Consider the following 17,118-nt stretch of genomic DNA (forward strand, 5'->3'; position numbering starts at 1 on the left):
GTTTAGCTCAAGTCTGCTGTTAGCTGTAATCCCTCCATAAATGTTCTCAAGAACTTTCATGTTTCTATGCCTGGAATGGTTAAGATATATTTTGTTTGCAAATCAATTCTATTTTGGTGTGATCTCACTAGCTCACCCTGGCTAAAACAGAAAAAAAAGTTTTAGTTAGCACTTGCAGGAGAATTTTGAAAATTATTCCTGTTCATACATATGCAGGTGCTTGTAGTTAGACAGCCTTGGCATCTTTGGATGTCTGGTGAACCACCACATCGCTTGTGAACGAGGAGGTACCATCTGGTCCATCTGCATCTCAAGAAGTAGTCTTTAATTAACATCATATGCTGTTTAGGGAAGCTGTGGTCTTACCATTATCAAGGTTGAAGCAGATCCGAGCTTCTTCCAAGTAAGGGGTGTCACTCTTAGACCGGAGCCTTCTGATGGGTCTCCGGTCTATGTCATCCTCAGAAGTTGCTGTCACCAGAGTGGGCACAGTGAGAAGAGTTGCCCGACGAGCTGGTAAGAAGAAATAAATGAAGATGAGAATAGCAGAGAGAAACAGAAAGGGGAAGAAGGAGGTAGAAAAAGAATAATCATAATAAAAAAGACTAGAAAAGAAAAGAGAAAGAAAATCACTCAATAGAAGAGATGATCTGTAGCAGGTAGTAGAACAGGCTGTTTGCTGTGAGGTCCTTGCCTTATATTCTACATGACACAGAATTTAAGGGCTGGATTGAATGATACCAAGAAAAGATTGCTTTCTTTTGTGTCCCAAAGACACAGATTACAGATCTGTTGTTGCCACAGATTGCTTGTTCTAAGTTCCTAGTTACACCACTAAAACAATCCTTTTCTCAACTTCTCAATAGCTCAATAGCTGCAGTCTCTCTTTTCCTAAATGCAGTTTTTGAGGCTGTGATACCTGAGGAGTGGAAATATTTAAGTGGTCAATTAATCTGCAGATATCAATGGAAGCTGATATTTCCAGATATCAGTGGAACACATGATATGATTATTATTCTTGACAAGATGCAAACTATTCCAAAACTCAGTTTCTTGTTGTCTCCTCTTGAGCGTTTAAAATTAACAGCTACTTTTTTTTTCCTCTTGATCACTTCATGTCTTAATTTCTTAGTTGTGGAGCAGGGAGAAACATAATTTTCATTCAGTAGGGATTTTGTGAACATATAATTCCATTAATATTGTAAAGTATTCATATACTTTAGTGAAGCACCAGTGAAAAACCCATGAGGAAAGTATCTTCTGAGCAGGATTTAAATGGCTTGGGGCCATGCATTCAAGGAGGAGAAAGCAAAATATTTAATACTGGCTCATTAAGTGAGCACTGCCCACTCCATGCACTGATGAAGCAAATGGTAGGATAGTAAAAAATTGCTGTCATCATGCAATTAGAAGCCCTACTATAATCCATATATATAAGGAGACAATTAATGTTGAAGAGGCAACCTTCATTTGGGCATTGCCTAGGTATTTAGCTCTGGACCTTATAGCTTTGATAATGTCCCTTAAATGTAGGTGTTTTATATGTGAAATGTAATTATGAGTGGCTGTTGATTGCTTTGGGCACTGAGCCTATAAATCACAAATCACAAAGAGAAGAGCCTCGTTAAATACATCCGACTAAACTCTCTGTATCTGAGTAGATAAAGATTATCACAAATGCTAGTTGGGATGTGGCTGATCATTGAAATCATGAGGACCATCCACAAGTACTTTCTCCTCCAGCTGGAAAGAGAATTTCTGCTTGAAAGCCCATCCTTACCCACAATGTGGGCCTATAAACATTAACTACCATGTGGGATCCTGTAAGAGCCTAGGAGCCTAAACCCTAAATGTTTCTTGCTGTTGAGACATTATTTAGCATAAGAGACTTTATCTCAGGGCTTTTGTAGAGCATCACACTTCAAATAACTAACAATGAACTGTATTCTCCCACTGGGAGTAGAGAACATGACTGATAGTGACTAAGAGCATATTCTGCAACCTACTAACTATGATTCTTTATTTTAAAAGTTTTTTAGAGTTTCAAATGAGACTTGTCAATCAGTAGCTTTCAGATGCCTAAGATCTGACTAAGGTGTTAGGTATGATAGCATATAATTAGTATGAGTTAACAAAAGCTGTCATGCTCTATTTTTCAATCTGCTGTATTATGTAGTTTACTAAACAAGTAAATCTGTGCTGCTGGAGGTAAAGGATATTTCTGGTCTAACTTACTTATTTTCTGTTTTTAAATAGATTTTTTCTGGGTGGAGGGAGGTTGCTCATTTCTAACCTAGCATTTGAATTTGAAGTAAAAGCAAAGGGCAGGAGTTGAAGTTGATTTAATGGGGTCAACTATTTAGATTAAGCTAAAGTAAACATTGCAAGTAGGCTGTAAACCATTCCTCCCTTGTAATAGGGAATAGTAATGAAGATAAAAGAGAATGGAAAATTTCTGCTATGGAAAATTTTGTGTACTGCATCTTCAAATTTACACTTAAGGAAGATTTATCTATACAGGAAGTTATTATTGTAAAAGTCATCTCATAAAACAACCATGTAAAAGATTTGTCTTTTAAAACTGGCATGACCTAGCTGTAGTTGAAGTCAGTGAAAGGGCACCCATGAATTTCAGCTCGATCACAGCACAGAAATATATCTGAAAAAAATCCCAACACCAAAATACATATACATTTTTAGTAAACAGAGAATAAGAGTAAGCTTTTCTATATAATTGTTTATAAATCATTTTTACCTTTTGGGTCAAAATATTGGGATCTGGCTTGTATTCATTTTGACTGCAGGTAGGTGGATGCTAGAAAATGTTTCTTGGAGTAATCATTATGTATTACTTTGACAACCATCATTATCTACCCTTTGTGTATATTACCAAAAGGAGTTTTCAAGAATGACTGGAAATTTTAAGTAAACATTGAAAACATTTCAGAGTAGGCTAATAAGTATTAAAACATTTTGCAATAAAAACCTAAGATCAATTCTAGAACTGAAAAGTAGAGCTGATGACATTCTGGTATCCACAGAGTGACAGTGAATGTTTATGCCTGCCATGACTATAACTGTACACATTCTTTTCCTAATCCACAGCAGTCTTTATTTCAAGAATGACTCGCCATACATTTTTTAGTAAAGCTGTCAATGTATGCCCATGTGACTCTTGGGTCCATCACAGATGACCCACCAGTATCTCTAGCTTCAGCTGCTCTCCATGAACCAGCTCAGTCTCTGGGACATACATTTAGGAGATAGTTTTCCAGGAAAATTAGGAGGTATCCTCTTGAAGGTCTTGCAGCAATGGAATGACATTACAGTACACATTAAGGGACCTGCTTACTCTGCAAATAGATTTAAGACCAGTGTCTAAAAGCTCAATTTAAGGAGCCACTGTGACAGCATGAGGAAGGGAAATAAGTCATTTTGTTAAATTCTTTAATTCTCTTTTCATTGTTCCTCATAGGCTTACACTCCAATTGGCTCATTGCGGCAATGTGTAGTCTGGTATTTGTTAGAAAGGGAAAAAGTTGCTTATGAAGAGAAAAATACCTTAAAATGCAACACAAGTATGTCTTTGGGAGAAGGGAAAGTAAAATATGTAAATTTTTGTATTACAAGTTCAGAGGCATTTTTAACATATAATTTCAATATGTTTAGTTAGATCTATAGCTGGTCACAATTTTTAAATACTCCTTAAAATTACTGAAAATATGAAGGGTGATTACACCTTCCATTTTTTCCTTTAAGATACTTTTCCACATATTTTAATAAAAATGTTGGTAGTAATTTTTGTTTGCCAAGAACTACCTTTATGTTTTGAAGAGTTATAGTTTTGATTTTTTTAAGAGTTGTGTTACTTAGAAAAAAAAACTGGAAAAATTTCAGAGGTGAAATAGCATCTTCCTAAAAATTAACTGGAGAAAACATGTAATACTCATTTAGATTTTCCCCCCACTTTTACCAATCAGCCTTTACTAAAATAACTCATTGGTGACACAAGTACCGTGGTCATTTTTGACTCAATAGGGTCTTCACCTAGAAACCCTAATTTGCAGAGTACATTTTGACCTCAAAATGGCAAATCTTTGAAATATGATGATTTTTATCTTAGTACAAGTGAAGTGCTGAAATGTTTCTTGCAGATGTCTAGATGTAGAAAGGCTGTGTTCCTGATGCATAGAATCAAAAGCAACTTCAAATAACACTGAAAGAGCCACAAGGGGGATGCTGGTTTACATCAGAAATCTCAAAGGCTTTTCTGAGGAAAACCTTGTTTCTCAGGCCAAATTTTTAACCACTTTGTAAAATCCCCATAAAAATATTTTAATTGCAATCCTACTATTGCTGATTGAATATGATTCTTCTTCCTTGCTACTTTTTTCCGCTAGAGAAACATATGGGATCTTACTCAGTTCTCCTTCATGCTTCTGTGGAGAGGGCTCACCATGACATAAAATATCTGCCTGTGGATAATGCATGCAGAAATATATTTTTGGCTAAATGGAAGCTTTAAAAAGATGAGTTCGGGTACATTTTGATTCATCTAGCACATGATACTCCTTTTGTGCTAAAGAAACATTATTAGGCTGTGAATATTCTTCCTTAAAGACAAACTAGGCAATGGGTTCAATTGAATGTTTACCAGGAAAAAAAATCTTTTGGTCTGGTTTAATGCCACTTCACCTTATCAGTTGCATTTAAAAGAAGGTGAAAGGACAACATTTGGAGGATTAGATTTGGGAAATGGAGTATGAGTTGCAGGAGAGGCAGAGAGTGGATCATGTGGAGAGGACATAATTTGTCATTTATGAAGATTTATAGGCTTGTGTCTCCCACATAAACACAGAAGCACATGCATATGGATTGCTCCATGTCTCTAAAGCAAAGCTGTTGAAATCTGTCTTGATGGACTTCAGTAATCTGAAGCAAAGTACATGGATACATCATATTCAACCACAGGCCCAAGGGTTGCAAACAACTGTACCCATGTGAAAGGATATCCACATTTATGTGCACGTTCGTTCTGCTGGTTTGTGGAATTTGGTTAAAAAGTGTGCACAATACACCTAACTAGCATTTTTTGTACATTTTAGGTGAAGCTTGCTTATTTCTCTATGTCCAAAGGCATAGGTTGTTCTGAAATTCTCAATAATGGGGATCTGCCAGAATAGAAAGTAGGAAAAGGATTCTAAAAAGGATGAGGAAAAGGTTGATGTTGATCAGTTTCCTAATATTATTTAAAGGTAGGGACATTTTATTAAGAATGCACATTTGATGTTACTAATTCTTCTGATATTGATGTCAGTCTAAGAACTAGTGATATCACTAGTGATAGATAAAAGAGACCTGGAAGCTATTGTAACTTTGAAAATATGTTAACATATTGGATGGATTAATTACACATTTTGGTGGATAGAGGGACATCCAGAGTGAAATCATTCTGGATTAGGATCTGAGGATTCTGCAGCAATATGTTTTTATAAAACACTGGACCCAATTTAATATGCAAAAGCAGAAGGAAAGTAGCAATGAAGAGTCAGCAGTGATTAAATCAAACATCTAGAATGAATCAGCACTGACTGAATTAAAATAAATGAGCAAAAAATGAAGCACAGTGAAATAAATATTGTGGAAACATAGAGTAGCAGAAAAATGTGGAATTAAAACTATACCTGAGAGTACTTTATTAAACATTATCAAGAAGAATGATTTCCTGAAATCTTTTGAGCAATCATGGCCTATATGTCTATACAAACTTGTTACCCCTGGCAGTATGTACTATATTTTTATTTCTATATTTTTTTAACTTTCCATTTTTTATTCATTCATGCTCCCGATGAATGTGAATTAACCAAGTAAATTACATGAATGTTGCAACCAATAAAAGCATACCTAATATAAGTCTGTCTGTAACTTAATTATAGGTACAATGGATAGCTTAAGATAAACCTGCAAGAGGGTTTTGTTCAATTAAATTAAATATGTGAATTGTATCTTACCAAATGGCCTAGCAAGCAACTTCAAGGAATGTAGCAGAATCTTCAAAATAATTAACATAGTTAATTTTAATTTTAATTAAATAGTTAATTTTAAGTTGGTGTGCCCTGCTGGTATGAAAGGATATAAGGTACAAGGTTATAGGATATAAATGGATGCACAGCTCTCTCACAGGAAATTAGAAAGTATTTTATTGAGTCAGAAGTCATGTGAGAGCTGAACCCAAACTCCCAGCAGGGACCTGAGAGTTGCACTGTGGTGCAAAGGTGGATGCCTGCATCCCAGAGTGGCACCCTGACACTGCACTGTCAGCCCATGCTGTCAGACTGGCATGCTGTTGCTCGAGGCACTGAGAGAGGGTGAGTCTTGGGCCCCATTCCATCAGATCATGCCTGCAGAAAAGTGCCATGTGCTGTCTGTGATGGGCAAATCCCCTTTTATGGCAGTACCTAAAGCCTTCTCTTGCAATGTACTGGGCAGGAATTATTCTTCTCTCTTAGAGTTCATCCAGGTGCTCAGCTGCCCTGGTGTACAATGGGAGGGAGGGAGGGGTTCCTCAGTTCTTAATCCAAGGTGATGGAGCCTAGGTGAAAGCCAGGTACCAACAGCTCTGTGTGCACTCTTTGCACAGAGTTTAGTTGGCTGTGGCTCAAGGCAGGCTCTTTGACATGGTACAGATGTTGGAGAGAATGGTTTAAAAGGCCCTGACCAGCTTTGGAGCTTCTTGAAAGAGAAGCAAGAAGCCTCAAAATCTGCTTTCTCCCTGATTTTGGAGTTACACTTACACTGTGGCCACTGCCCATTTGCTGAGCAAGGCTTCAACTATGCCTGTGGCTGGCTACATTCCTCACTGATCCACATCCAGACTGCTGACTTCATGTCCTGCTTAGTCTCATGCCTGCCTCATCATCCATGGACTTGTCTGATGGTCTGGACTCCTGACTAAACCTGGTGACTGTCACCAGACCTGCATGGCTTGTGTGCTGCTGTGCTTTACCTCTCACAAGGTGAGGCTGCTGCCTCTGCCTATTTTGGTGACTCTGGGTTTATTTTCCCTTACAGAGCTGCTCACTTCTGCTGCTTCTCAGTGCCTGCCTGCTCAGCTCTGTCAAATGTGAAGTCTTTCTTTTCATGCCCAAAAGCATAATTTTTATATAGAACTTCAAGATCAATGATGCCTCTCCAAACCAGGCTACAGCCAAGATGAAATCTTCACATTTACAGCTTTGGATTACAGCTTTACCCATTTTTGGGGAAGTTACTCTCTTTTCTGAATTAGATTCTATCTTGCCATTCCTCTATGCAAACAAATGCCATTAGCACAGGCATCTTTCACTCAATTTCACTGTCTAGGCTTTCATAATCAGTATAGAGGCAAGACTTATATTAATCCAAGGAAGATATCCAAGATTAGGTGAACCCTGCTTTTAAAATGACATTTTTTCTGAGACATGCTAAGCTAGTTAGAACTCTTAGGTAGAAACATCATCACTGAGGCCACCTAAGGGATAAGTGAACTAAATCCTATTCCAGGCCACATTACATACTTTCAGCTCTTGCAGCTGAAAGCCATGATAGATTTGCATTTAGAATACATTTGCAGCCAAGAATAACCAGTATCATCCAGACACTTCAGAAGGAGAAGGCTTTTTTGAAAATGAAGGTCCAGCTTCATGCTTAGATTTCAGATTCAGGCTTTCCAAGGGCAAGAGGCTGGATCCAAAGGATCACAGTCCTTTCTTTCCTGTTTCTGATTTGCAGATGCGTCACCAGGCATTACGCACTTGGCAAGGACATCCTACCAGCTCCTAGATTCCAACATACAGTACAGAAGAGACAGTCAGGAGGGCTGCAGAGCTTAGGATATTTCTGGCTTGTGTTTGAAGACTACAGCCAGCTGGCTTCATTTACCAAGTTTTCTAAATCTAGCTAATCCTACTGGCAGATCCAGCTTTTGTGACTTTTCCATCCCTCCTGCTTCACTTTCCTTGAAGGAAACAGGGAACAGCTGTTTGAACAGCAGAACAGCCTGAACGGGCAAGCATTTCTCTGCTCTGTGCTCAGCACATGGAAGTGAGGTGATGGCTGCTCCTGCAGAGAAGAGGATGGGAGAGGTGGCAGCTCATAAAGTAACACCTCTCTCCTCCTACCCTAAAACAGCAAAGGCAGTTTGCATCTTTCTGCAGGAGCAGGGACAAGGTGTGGGTGTTAGTGCAGGCAGTAAGGTGCAGAGAACTGGTGGGTTAGTTGCTGGAGGATAAAACCCTGTCTCAGTCTATTTGTTGAGGTCAGAGTATCACACATTCAACTACATAAGACCCCAGGCCAGGTAGAATTTTATGTCATCAGTTGTCAATGACATCATAGCTCTTTGAGTTCCTTCCCTTCTCTTCCACCCACAAGGAATGACTAGAAATGAGAATGAGTGCATTACAGCTGCCATTTGTAACATTGTCATGTCATTAATGTCAAAACAGCGGAAAGACTTTTTTCTTGATCTGGAGTACTAAAGGGCAGAGACCTTCAAATCTCATAAAAGAGTTGAGTGGGTCATAAACCCCCATTCTACATTGTGTAAACAGAGCACTTTGTAATGCAATAACTAACAATATAACTACACTACTAATAACACATATACTGTTTTCTGATGTTGTTTCTAATTAAATGGCAGAATACTGTAGTCTTCTTTCACTCAGTTCTTATTGCAGTTTTAATGCATATACACATGCTGTTTGATAGTGTGATTTGCTAATAGCGTCATGCTATTATACCAACATCAAATAGTTACTTGCAATCCCATTAGGCAGATCTGTTGGCAATGCTTTCTTGCAGACCTTTTATTCAGTCCCATACTAGCTACTTGAGCTATGCTATTTATTGCGGATGAGTGCCTCACATTCAGTGTGTTTTGGGGGCGGTTTCAGAAAGTTAAAGCTTAATGCAGTTAGCCTGTTTCTCAGAAGGTGGAGAAGGAAAGAAATATGATGATTTGCCCATGTTTGGAGATATCATGCCATTACCTCATATGAAAGGGCTTGTTTTTTGGAAGACAGCCTTAAAATTTGGCATAAGGTGCAAGGGCAACAGGAGTTAGCAGAGCTGCATAGGCAGCATGAATACACACTCAATAGGTTTGAGTTGCTTGTTCTGTACTGGGGGTAAAGCAGCTGAGAGGAAGGGGTTATTTAGAAGTTTGGGGCTAAAGGTAGTCATAAAGGCATTTACTGCAGAAAAGCTTGATGATCATAATTCTTCCAGAGGCTTATTCTTCAGCCTGCTGAAGCAGTCTGTGGCACCTCAGAGAGGCTCAGCGAAAGCCTCCTGAAACTTCTCTCTGCATATCTCACATTTCATCTCACATCTTATTGCCACTGCAATTGTTCATCTGTTCTTCCCCTCAAGCACCTCTCCTGTTGCCAGGGGGCTGCTGTGTTGCAGCATTTGAGAATGTAAAGCAGAAGCATTGTCTCTTCTGTGCTCTGAGCAATTTCCCTGCTGGCACTCAGCTTGCTGGAGAGCAGCTGACCTCAAGCACAGAAATAGGAAGAGAGGGGAGGTTACTAGAGTTTGGGGAAGAGGCCTCACCTCAAGCATGTAGAGGTAAGAGATGCAAAGGGCAGGAGCTGCTAGAAGTGCAGTAAAAAGAGCAATGAGAAAGGTGAAAAGTGGAAGGTGACAGAGCCTAAGTGCAGCATGGCTTTTCTGTCAATGTTTCTAGTTGTGGAGGGAGGTAGAGTGTGGGACACTGGTGCACAGGGGAAGAATGTAATTGGTAACTTTCATAAAACACTCCCAAGCAGGGCAATAAAAAATCTCCAAGTCTCAGTGCCAGCTCCTACTTGTTTTGGCCAAGGGATAAAAGTCTACATGACAGATCTAGAGGTCAGCCCCCTGCTGATGACATTTGTATCAAGGAATACAGTTCTGCATAATATTTTTTTTCCTTGTTTTGGATTTAATAACTGATCAGTACAAGCATTTCTATATCTGCTAACAATATAATTTCTCCAAGTATGGGTAAGATAATAATGTTTTTTCAATCTTGCTTGCTTGGATATAGTTGTAGAGAAGTTGACCTGCACAACCCTTACAAGTCACCCTGTGCACATGAGTGTAATAGACTTTCATTGCATGATCACATATTCTTTCTTCCACAGTTGCCTCTGTATGTTGCAGTGCAGGGCATTGGGATGCTGTTGATAATTTGCTATAGTTTGTAAAGCAGTGAGATGTATATTCCTGAATTTTAGTTTCTATGGAATAGAAATGGTTTGTTCCCATAGAGATATCACAAAATTGTTATGGTTGGAACTGGAGGTCATCTAGTCCAACCTCTCTGCTCAGAGGGTTGAATAACATATTTCAAAATTACTTCTTAGCAACACCCAGGTGTTTGTTGTATTTTATAGATGGAGAAAAAAACCCCATCAAAATCACTCATTGCCCTCAGTGGTTTTTCCCTGATTTTGAAGTCCTTAGTATTGCATCTCTTGTTCAATGCAGGAAGCTGTGTTGTGACAAGAAAGGCTTTCTACAACTGGTACAGATGAAATTGCATCACAACAACTGAGACAGCAGCTAAGCAACACAGCGTGTGTTAGGCAGCAGCACCTCGGCTGAGCCAGAGGTCAGAGGTGGTACTGCTCCCCATTATCCTGGGATGGTGGCATCCTGTGGGTGGATTACATCTTGCTCTGGGAGAATAGCCTCCAGAGGGAAGTCCAAACTCTGTTGTCAACACTTTGCATTTGATTAGCAACTAATGAAATTAATAGTGGAAGAAAAATTGATCCCATTTTCAAAAAACAGGCAGTATGTAGAAACAAAAATGGCTGATAGAGCTACTTGGCTCTTACAATTTTCTTGAATTTAATATGATGTTTAAAGTTTAAGGGAAAAAAACCCTTCTCTCTGATATTGCAAGTTTTCTCCAAATATAGAGCTGGTGAGAAAAATGTGAACTGACTTTACCAAAAATATCATCTATGTTGTGAACAAGTCTCAACTACATTAAAGCAGTGGATCTTGGTTACCCTTCCCCTCTCACCCTGCTGCTGCTCTGTGGGGGCCAGCATTTCACAGGGGTTGATGAAGACCAGTGAGAGCTGCTCTGTGCAAACCGGGTGGGGGACTGCCTCAGGGCCTTCCCAAACCAGTTTTTCCTGAGTAACATCACCTTATGATCGCTGAGAAGAAAGAGAAGGAAGGGAAAGGACACTACAGGCTTACTCAGCAAGCTGCAGGCCAGTGCTGTCTCCTCGGTCATGTCCATTTATGTTCTGCAACACCAGAACTTGTATCTTGGCAGCTCTTTTTGCTCCTGCAGCACATGCAAGAGCTCTCACAGCTCCTACTTATCCTCTGAGAGGGCAGATCAACCCCACCATTACTCTTCTTGTAGTCCCTTTTAAAGCCTATGCATTTTAAAGGCCCTGTGCCCTCTCAACACTTATGTATGTTGGTCACTGGCCCCTATCTGGCCACATATATTTTAACTGTACTGTTAAACTAGTAATTTTCTGAGTCAGTGCCAGAGTTTCTTACCTTGGGCTCCTTGACTGTAAAACAGTCTGTGAGCAGACTCAACATCCAAAAAGTAGTCCATTTTGAAGGTGCTTTGTGTACAATACTCCGGTATGAATGATCAGTCAGATTCCTAGAAAAGATTACAGAGATGTCAGAGAAAAAAGCTGGTGGGTTTCTTTGTGGAAAGTACTGTGTAGGCAGTCACTAAAGTACTTCATCTGGCATATTAGGGTCAAAGTATTTTCAAGTCACTATTCATAGAACTTCATAAGCATCCTTTTCTATTTTAGAATGTTTGGTTCAAAACCTTGTCTAAAGACAAAAAAGAAAAGTGCTATTGCAGTATTAGCAACATTCCTTGTATCTTCCTAGTGCAATCACCTGTATTCTAGACAGTCTCCATTTCTTAAGACACATACTTGGATTCATCTGCCTGTTACATTTGCCCTTAAAAAGAAAATCAGAAAAGCTCAGGACAAGGACCTCCTTTAGCCAGATTCATAGCCAGTACCTCTAAGTAGGCACTACTATAACAGACTACATTAAAAATTGCATTCTTGCCACTTATGCCAAAACACTGCACTAGAAAGGAAGACACAATATTCTGGATATTTCACTCCACCTAAATGGACCAGAAGCCAACCTTGCCTCTCCTCTCTCCTCTTGCTGACCAGAAGTAGCAACAGAACATTCCACCATCGGTTTTAAAATATGTGGTAAGAGCAACCATTAAGAAATAGTAGGCTTCTCCTAACACTGTTTTGTAGCTAAGGTTCATATTTTTGGCATCCTTTCGAATCGTAGATCTGCCGAGATCCTGGATTACAACTCTCCAAGCTATACACTGAATTATGTTTGCCTGAGCCCGGCAGAGTTCCTGGAAAGATACTGTGACCCTTCTCCAGCTTCATTACTACCTTCTGCATTTTATTATACTTTTAAAAACTCACATTAAAAAAACAGGATTTGCAGAAAACACACAACCCTGTTCTCTCACCCACATCACAGTTCACCACAGCATGTAATCATAAGCATGCAAACAACTCTGAACAACATGCATTTTAAGACAGACGGACAAAAATACCTCTAGTCCTTTTCCTTGCAAACCTAACAAAAAGGTTTGAGGCAGGGAGTCTGATTCTTGCTTCAAGTAATTCCTTCAATTTTGCTGTGAAAAGTCAGGAAACTAGGCTTCCAAACCTTTACCTTTTCCCTTTGATTCAGTTCTCATCAATCAACATGCAGTCCTTTTAAAATTCAGAAGTCTGTCCTGATGAGAAAACTTTTACGTTCCACAGCAATTCACTTTACTGTAGCACTCCCAAACCAGAAATGATACTTACTGCAGAGTATCAAGGGCTGTCTGGCAGTGGTGTAAGCTCCAGTAGTTTCAAGGAGGGTTTCTTTGATCTTACTAAATGTCCCCAGTGTAAGCAAACAATTTTGATTGTTTGATTGGAACTCTGATGAATAATGCATAACGTCAACTGGACTTCCTTTATCAGATAAAAATGGCCAGGAGATGTTGTTACTTAGCAACAGGAGGTGACACTACGTTCATCTCCCCCACTCCCCCTCGCCCTTCGTACTAAAAAATTAAGCCCCTGGTTTTGATTTGATAAAAACTTTCCTAAGGAAAAAAAAAAATCTGTATCAACTTTCCTTAAGAATTTGTTTTACATGTCGATCTTCCTTGTTGCATCTCAGATTCTGAGATAATTTTAATGTTTCATAATTATTAAATTTAAATATAACATTATGTTTTATCTAATAGTTTTCTTTCACTAACTAAAATACCTGCTTGCTCCATCATTTACCATAAGGGTAATGAGATTGTTTTGCTATGAATATAATGCAAATAACATCTTGAGAAGGGATTCATTTCTTATCTGGTACTGCTTGTTGGACAAGGCAGACAGAAAAAGCAACATACAAAATGTTCCAGTAATGCTACGAAATATATAGAATATTGAGAAATCTTTCCTATTACAGAATTCCTACTGTAAGGAATTCATTCATTCTTGAAGGAGCTCTAACATCTGATATAAGCATTCTCAAGGAATCGTTGCATTTCTGCTTAAGATACAGCCTTTTACAAAATACACAATGTAGCTTTTTTTAGGAAATGCACATTGACAAAAAGCCAAAGCACTGAAAAATTTTAAAAATAAATAAATAAAATCAGATGCAGAAGTACTTACCAGTGTTACTGACCTCTTTCCATCCTACTGTCATGGATTAAGACTAAGCAAATGCAACCCAGTCTGTGAGCCAGAAAGAACAGCTTCTAATTTTCACTTCAACCTCGAAATCAAGAGTACTGAATAGAGAAAGGTGACGGATCTGCTGTTTTATATTATGATGAAATGAAAGCTCTTAGCACAGATCTGAGTAGAACTGCTTTTTTTTATACTACATTAGCCTGCTAATTTGAGGAAAGTGAAAGGCTTTGTTTTACTGTCTTTTATCTGTTCTCTTTGCTACCCCCACAATTTAATTTGCATTTAAAATTATTCTTATGTCTCCACTGCACTCCAAGGTATGGAGCATTTTCTAATCACGATGAATGTTCAGTGTGGTTTTTTTGTGCAATGCCACTTTTATTCTGAGCCAGAAACATGGTGAGTAATTATAATTGCCAGCTATTTTCTAGAATGAAATACAGAGTGGTTGTCTGATGCAGTTTTTGATTTTTCCTTCATTTAGCAGTACATTGCAACAAACTACTCAGTCAAAGCATCAGTAAAAATATAAATCAAAGAGCACAGTGTCATGGCATGATAGCTTAAATATGCATATCCATAGACTGTGAAAGCAGAATATGTTTCTACTGAGATCTTTTCAATTATAATTTGCCTTTTAAAAGTTTAAAAGTGAGCTTGAATAGCTAATAAACTGAAATATAGCAGTTATCTCTTTGTGGCTTACAGCTGATCTAGTTTAGTATTACTGAAGCTGCACATAGTTTGGAATCCTGATCAAGCCAGGGACTAGGGGCTAAGAAGGGCCATGCTATTAAGCTGCATGGGCATCCTTCACAAGAGGATCATGACCCTGCTTTTTCCAGCAGGTCTTTGAGAAGTTCCCCAAAGCCTTTTTGGAAGAGAGTAAGAAATTGAAGAAGGTAGTGATAAAATGATCCTTTGATAAATTTAAACTCAGGAGTGCTGGTCAAGAGAAGTGTCAATAAGCAGACAGACCTAGTCTTCTCATTTTTGCAGATATTTTGCTCAAAAGATCAGATATAAATACCTTCTAAAATCCATTGCCACCAAACATTACTGGTGCTCAAAACTGGGTCTTTTCAGTATCAGAAAACTCTATATCAAGTAGCATAGGATTTTTTGTTTGTTTTTAAGAAGAAACCCAAGAAGATGAATAAACCCTCAGAGTACAGGGATTTTTTTGGAGCAAGTTAGAAAGTACGAATCCCCATGACGAGATTACTATATGGCTTCCCATTCCTAAGGCTTCTTATATTCTTTTCCAGAGCATCCAGACAGCATCAAAGATAAGGAGAAGCGACATGAACTCCAAGTAGAGTCTGGTATGGCTGTTTCTACACTGGCACTCCACTAAATATAGTTGGATTGAGTAGGTGTCTCCCTGTGCCACCTTAGTGGTAGATGAGGTTTACCAAGCTGTGTTTCTGTTTTCAGAGATGTGGCAAACATTTTCATTCCTAAGGACAAATTAAAGCAAAAGCAATCCACAAGAACACTGCAAGCTGCTTTATTTGCATTTTGGAGAGTTGCTAGCACCTCCATCTTTGCATTTTGGAGGGTTTGTATTTGCCATGGTGACTATTGAACAGTGGCTGTATAGCTATGGAGTTATATAGCTGTTCCTCCAAGCTGGCCTCTGATAATAGTTGGATCCATTACAGGGGCCAGTTGCCTGTTTAGGCAAGCTGGCTTTCTTTAACATAAAACCAGGAAAAATAAGAAAGGCTGGCAGCACAGAGATTTAGAAGGAAAATGGAAGACAGGAACATCACTCACTCCAAGGATTATGTCTGTTTGCAAGCAATATGGAATACTTTTGGTTTTTCCTCGGGACACAATCTCTCAGTCAGAAGGAAATTGAAAAAAACTACAAGCTTGCAGGCTGGAGAATGTTTAATAGCACCTATCCTTTAGCCTTTGATGTATCCTCCTGATCCTCTTCGCTGTGTCCCTTTCAATATGCATGGTCATCTTCAATCATGACTGGCAAGCAAAGTCATTGAAATCACCAGCAGCCTCTCTACTGACCATTGCAAGATCATCCATCTTGATACCTTCATCCATCTCAGGGATTTACAGTTTATTTTAAATTATAGTGCAGCATTTCTGACAACTGCTAAGAGCTCTTTCTGACTAGGGAGCACTTAGCAACAAGAAAGGTAACAGTGCCTATGTATTTATATGCTTCTGTAACATTCATCATCATGAGGGAAATCCTTGCCTGCCTGATTAGAAAATCTCTAGGATGGTGGTGTGGGCTCAGATGTGACCCACAGTCCAGGAAGAGCTCAGCTCTCAGAAATCCAGTTCAGTTGAAAAGCTTACATGTCTAGATCCGTTTTAAACATGATCCCCAGATCAGGCTTCACAAACCCCTGAGGCTCAGGGGGAAAGTTCTGCATAACTCTTGTGCTAAAGCATAGGCCACTGAGATGTGTACTCTTACTTGGTTTCCAAAGAACAGCAGAGCATCTCAGAGGACAGGACAAGGAAGGGCAGCAGTAGCCAGAACCAGAAACTGTACTTTCTAGCTCTCTGTTTTTCCTGTGCTTTATCGAGGCCTGAAGCCAAACTTGCAAAACTTCTGCTATTGACTGAATTATCAGTATAGATCCCCGTTTAGGATAACGGGTGAAGTGATTTTGTAACATACACAGGTATCTATATAGGACTAGACAGAGACTGAATGCCTTGTGAGCTAGACCATAATACCAACCAATCAAACTCTGCTAAAGAAATACTTGGAAAAAACCTATCACACTTAGGAAAAATCTGAAGCCAAAATTCCTCATCATGAGCTTTAGTAGCCTACTACATCACATTTGACTTTTCCCCAAATTAAAAAAAGAAAGCCAACAAAAAACCCTCCCAAATCTTAAGAGGAACGTAATTGAACACTTGGCATTTAAAAGGAGTGAGAAAGGAGTGAGTAGCCTTCTGGTTCTCTAACAGTCAGATACTTGTAGGCATTGGGCTGAGGTTTTTTCCTACCCTGAACTCTACTGAGAATATAACTGTTACTGTAATGACTCAGAGCCTTGAAAAAAGAGTCTGCTGCTGACAAACACTAATATTAACCTGAAAGAAAGTGGGAGAGAGAATGTAATGTGTGACTGAAGAAGTGTAGGCAAGGTGATTATTACAGAGAGTTGTTTCCTGAGGGATACATTCAGAATAAAGGAAGAATATAAAAGTTTATGCCCCTAAGCTGTGAAGAATGGGCTTTTTTTAATTATAATGATTAGTCTTGTGCTTAGATATGTTAAAAAGAGAGGATTGCTACCAAAATTAGGACACAAATGTGTTCTCTATTTCTTATTTGTAATGCAAGACAGATATTATGATGCACATAACAAAC

The 17,118-nt window shown here is 38.9% G+C and overlaps 1 protein-coding gene across 4 annotated transcripts in view; it reads right to left on the minus strand.

Annotated features, from left to right (window-relative positions):
• The window catches only part of PHACTR1 (phosphatase and actin regulator 1), a 298,270-nt gene extending 284,267 nt beyond the window's left edge, over positions 1-14,003 (minus strand). The window contains exons 1-3 of one of the 4 annotated variants that reach the window (XM_063160585.1): positions 13,737-14,003; positions 11,554-11,665; positions 367-513 (exon numbers count right to left, since the gene is read on the minus strand). In XM_063160585.1, the coding sequence (XP_063016655.1) occupies positions 367-513; positions 11,554-11,614 (208 nt within the window). In that variant the 5' untranslated portion in view covers positions 11,615-11,665; positions 13,737-14,003. Of the gene's footprint in view, positions 1-366; positions 514-11,553; positions 11,666-12,619; positions 12,710-12,878; positions 13,023-13,736 lie in introns of those variants that run through there. The other 3 variants (XM_063160613.1, XM_063160574.1, XM_063160595.1) reach the window with 3 other exon arrangements.
• Positions 14,004-17,118: the final 3,115 nt, after the last annotated feature.

This window comes from Melospiza melodia, chromosome 1 (assembly GCF_035770615.1).
Source record: "Melospiza melodia melodia isolate bMelMel2 chromosome 1, bMelMel2.pri, whole genome shotgun sequence".
Taxonomy (NCBI): domain Eukaryota; kingdom Metazoa; phylum Chordata; class Aves; order Passeriformes; family Passerellidae; genus Melospiza; species Melospiza melodia.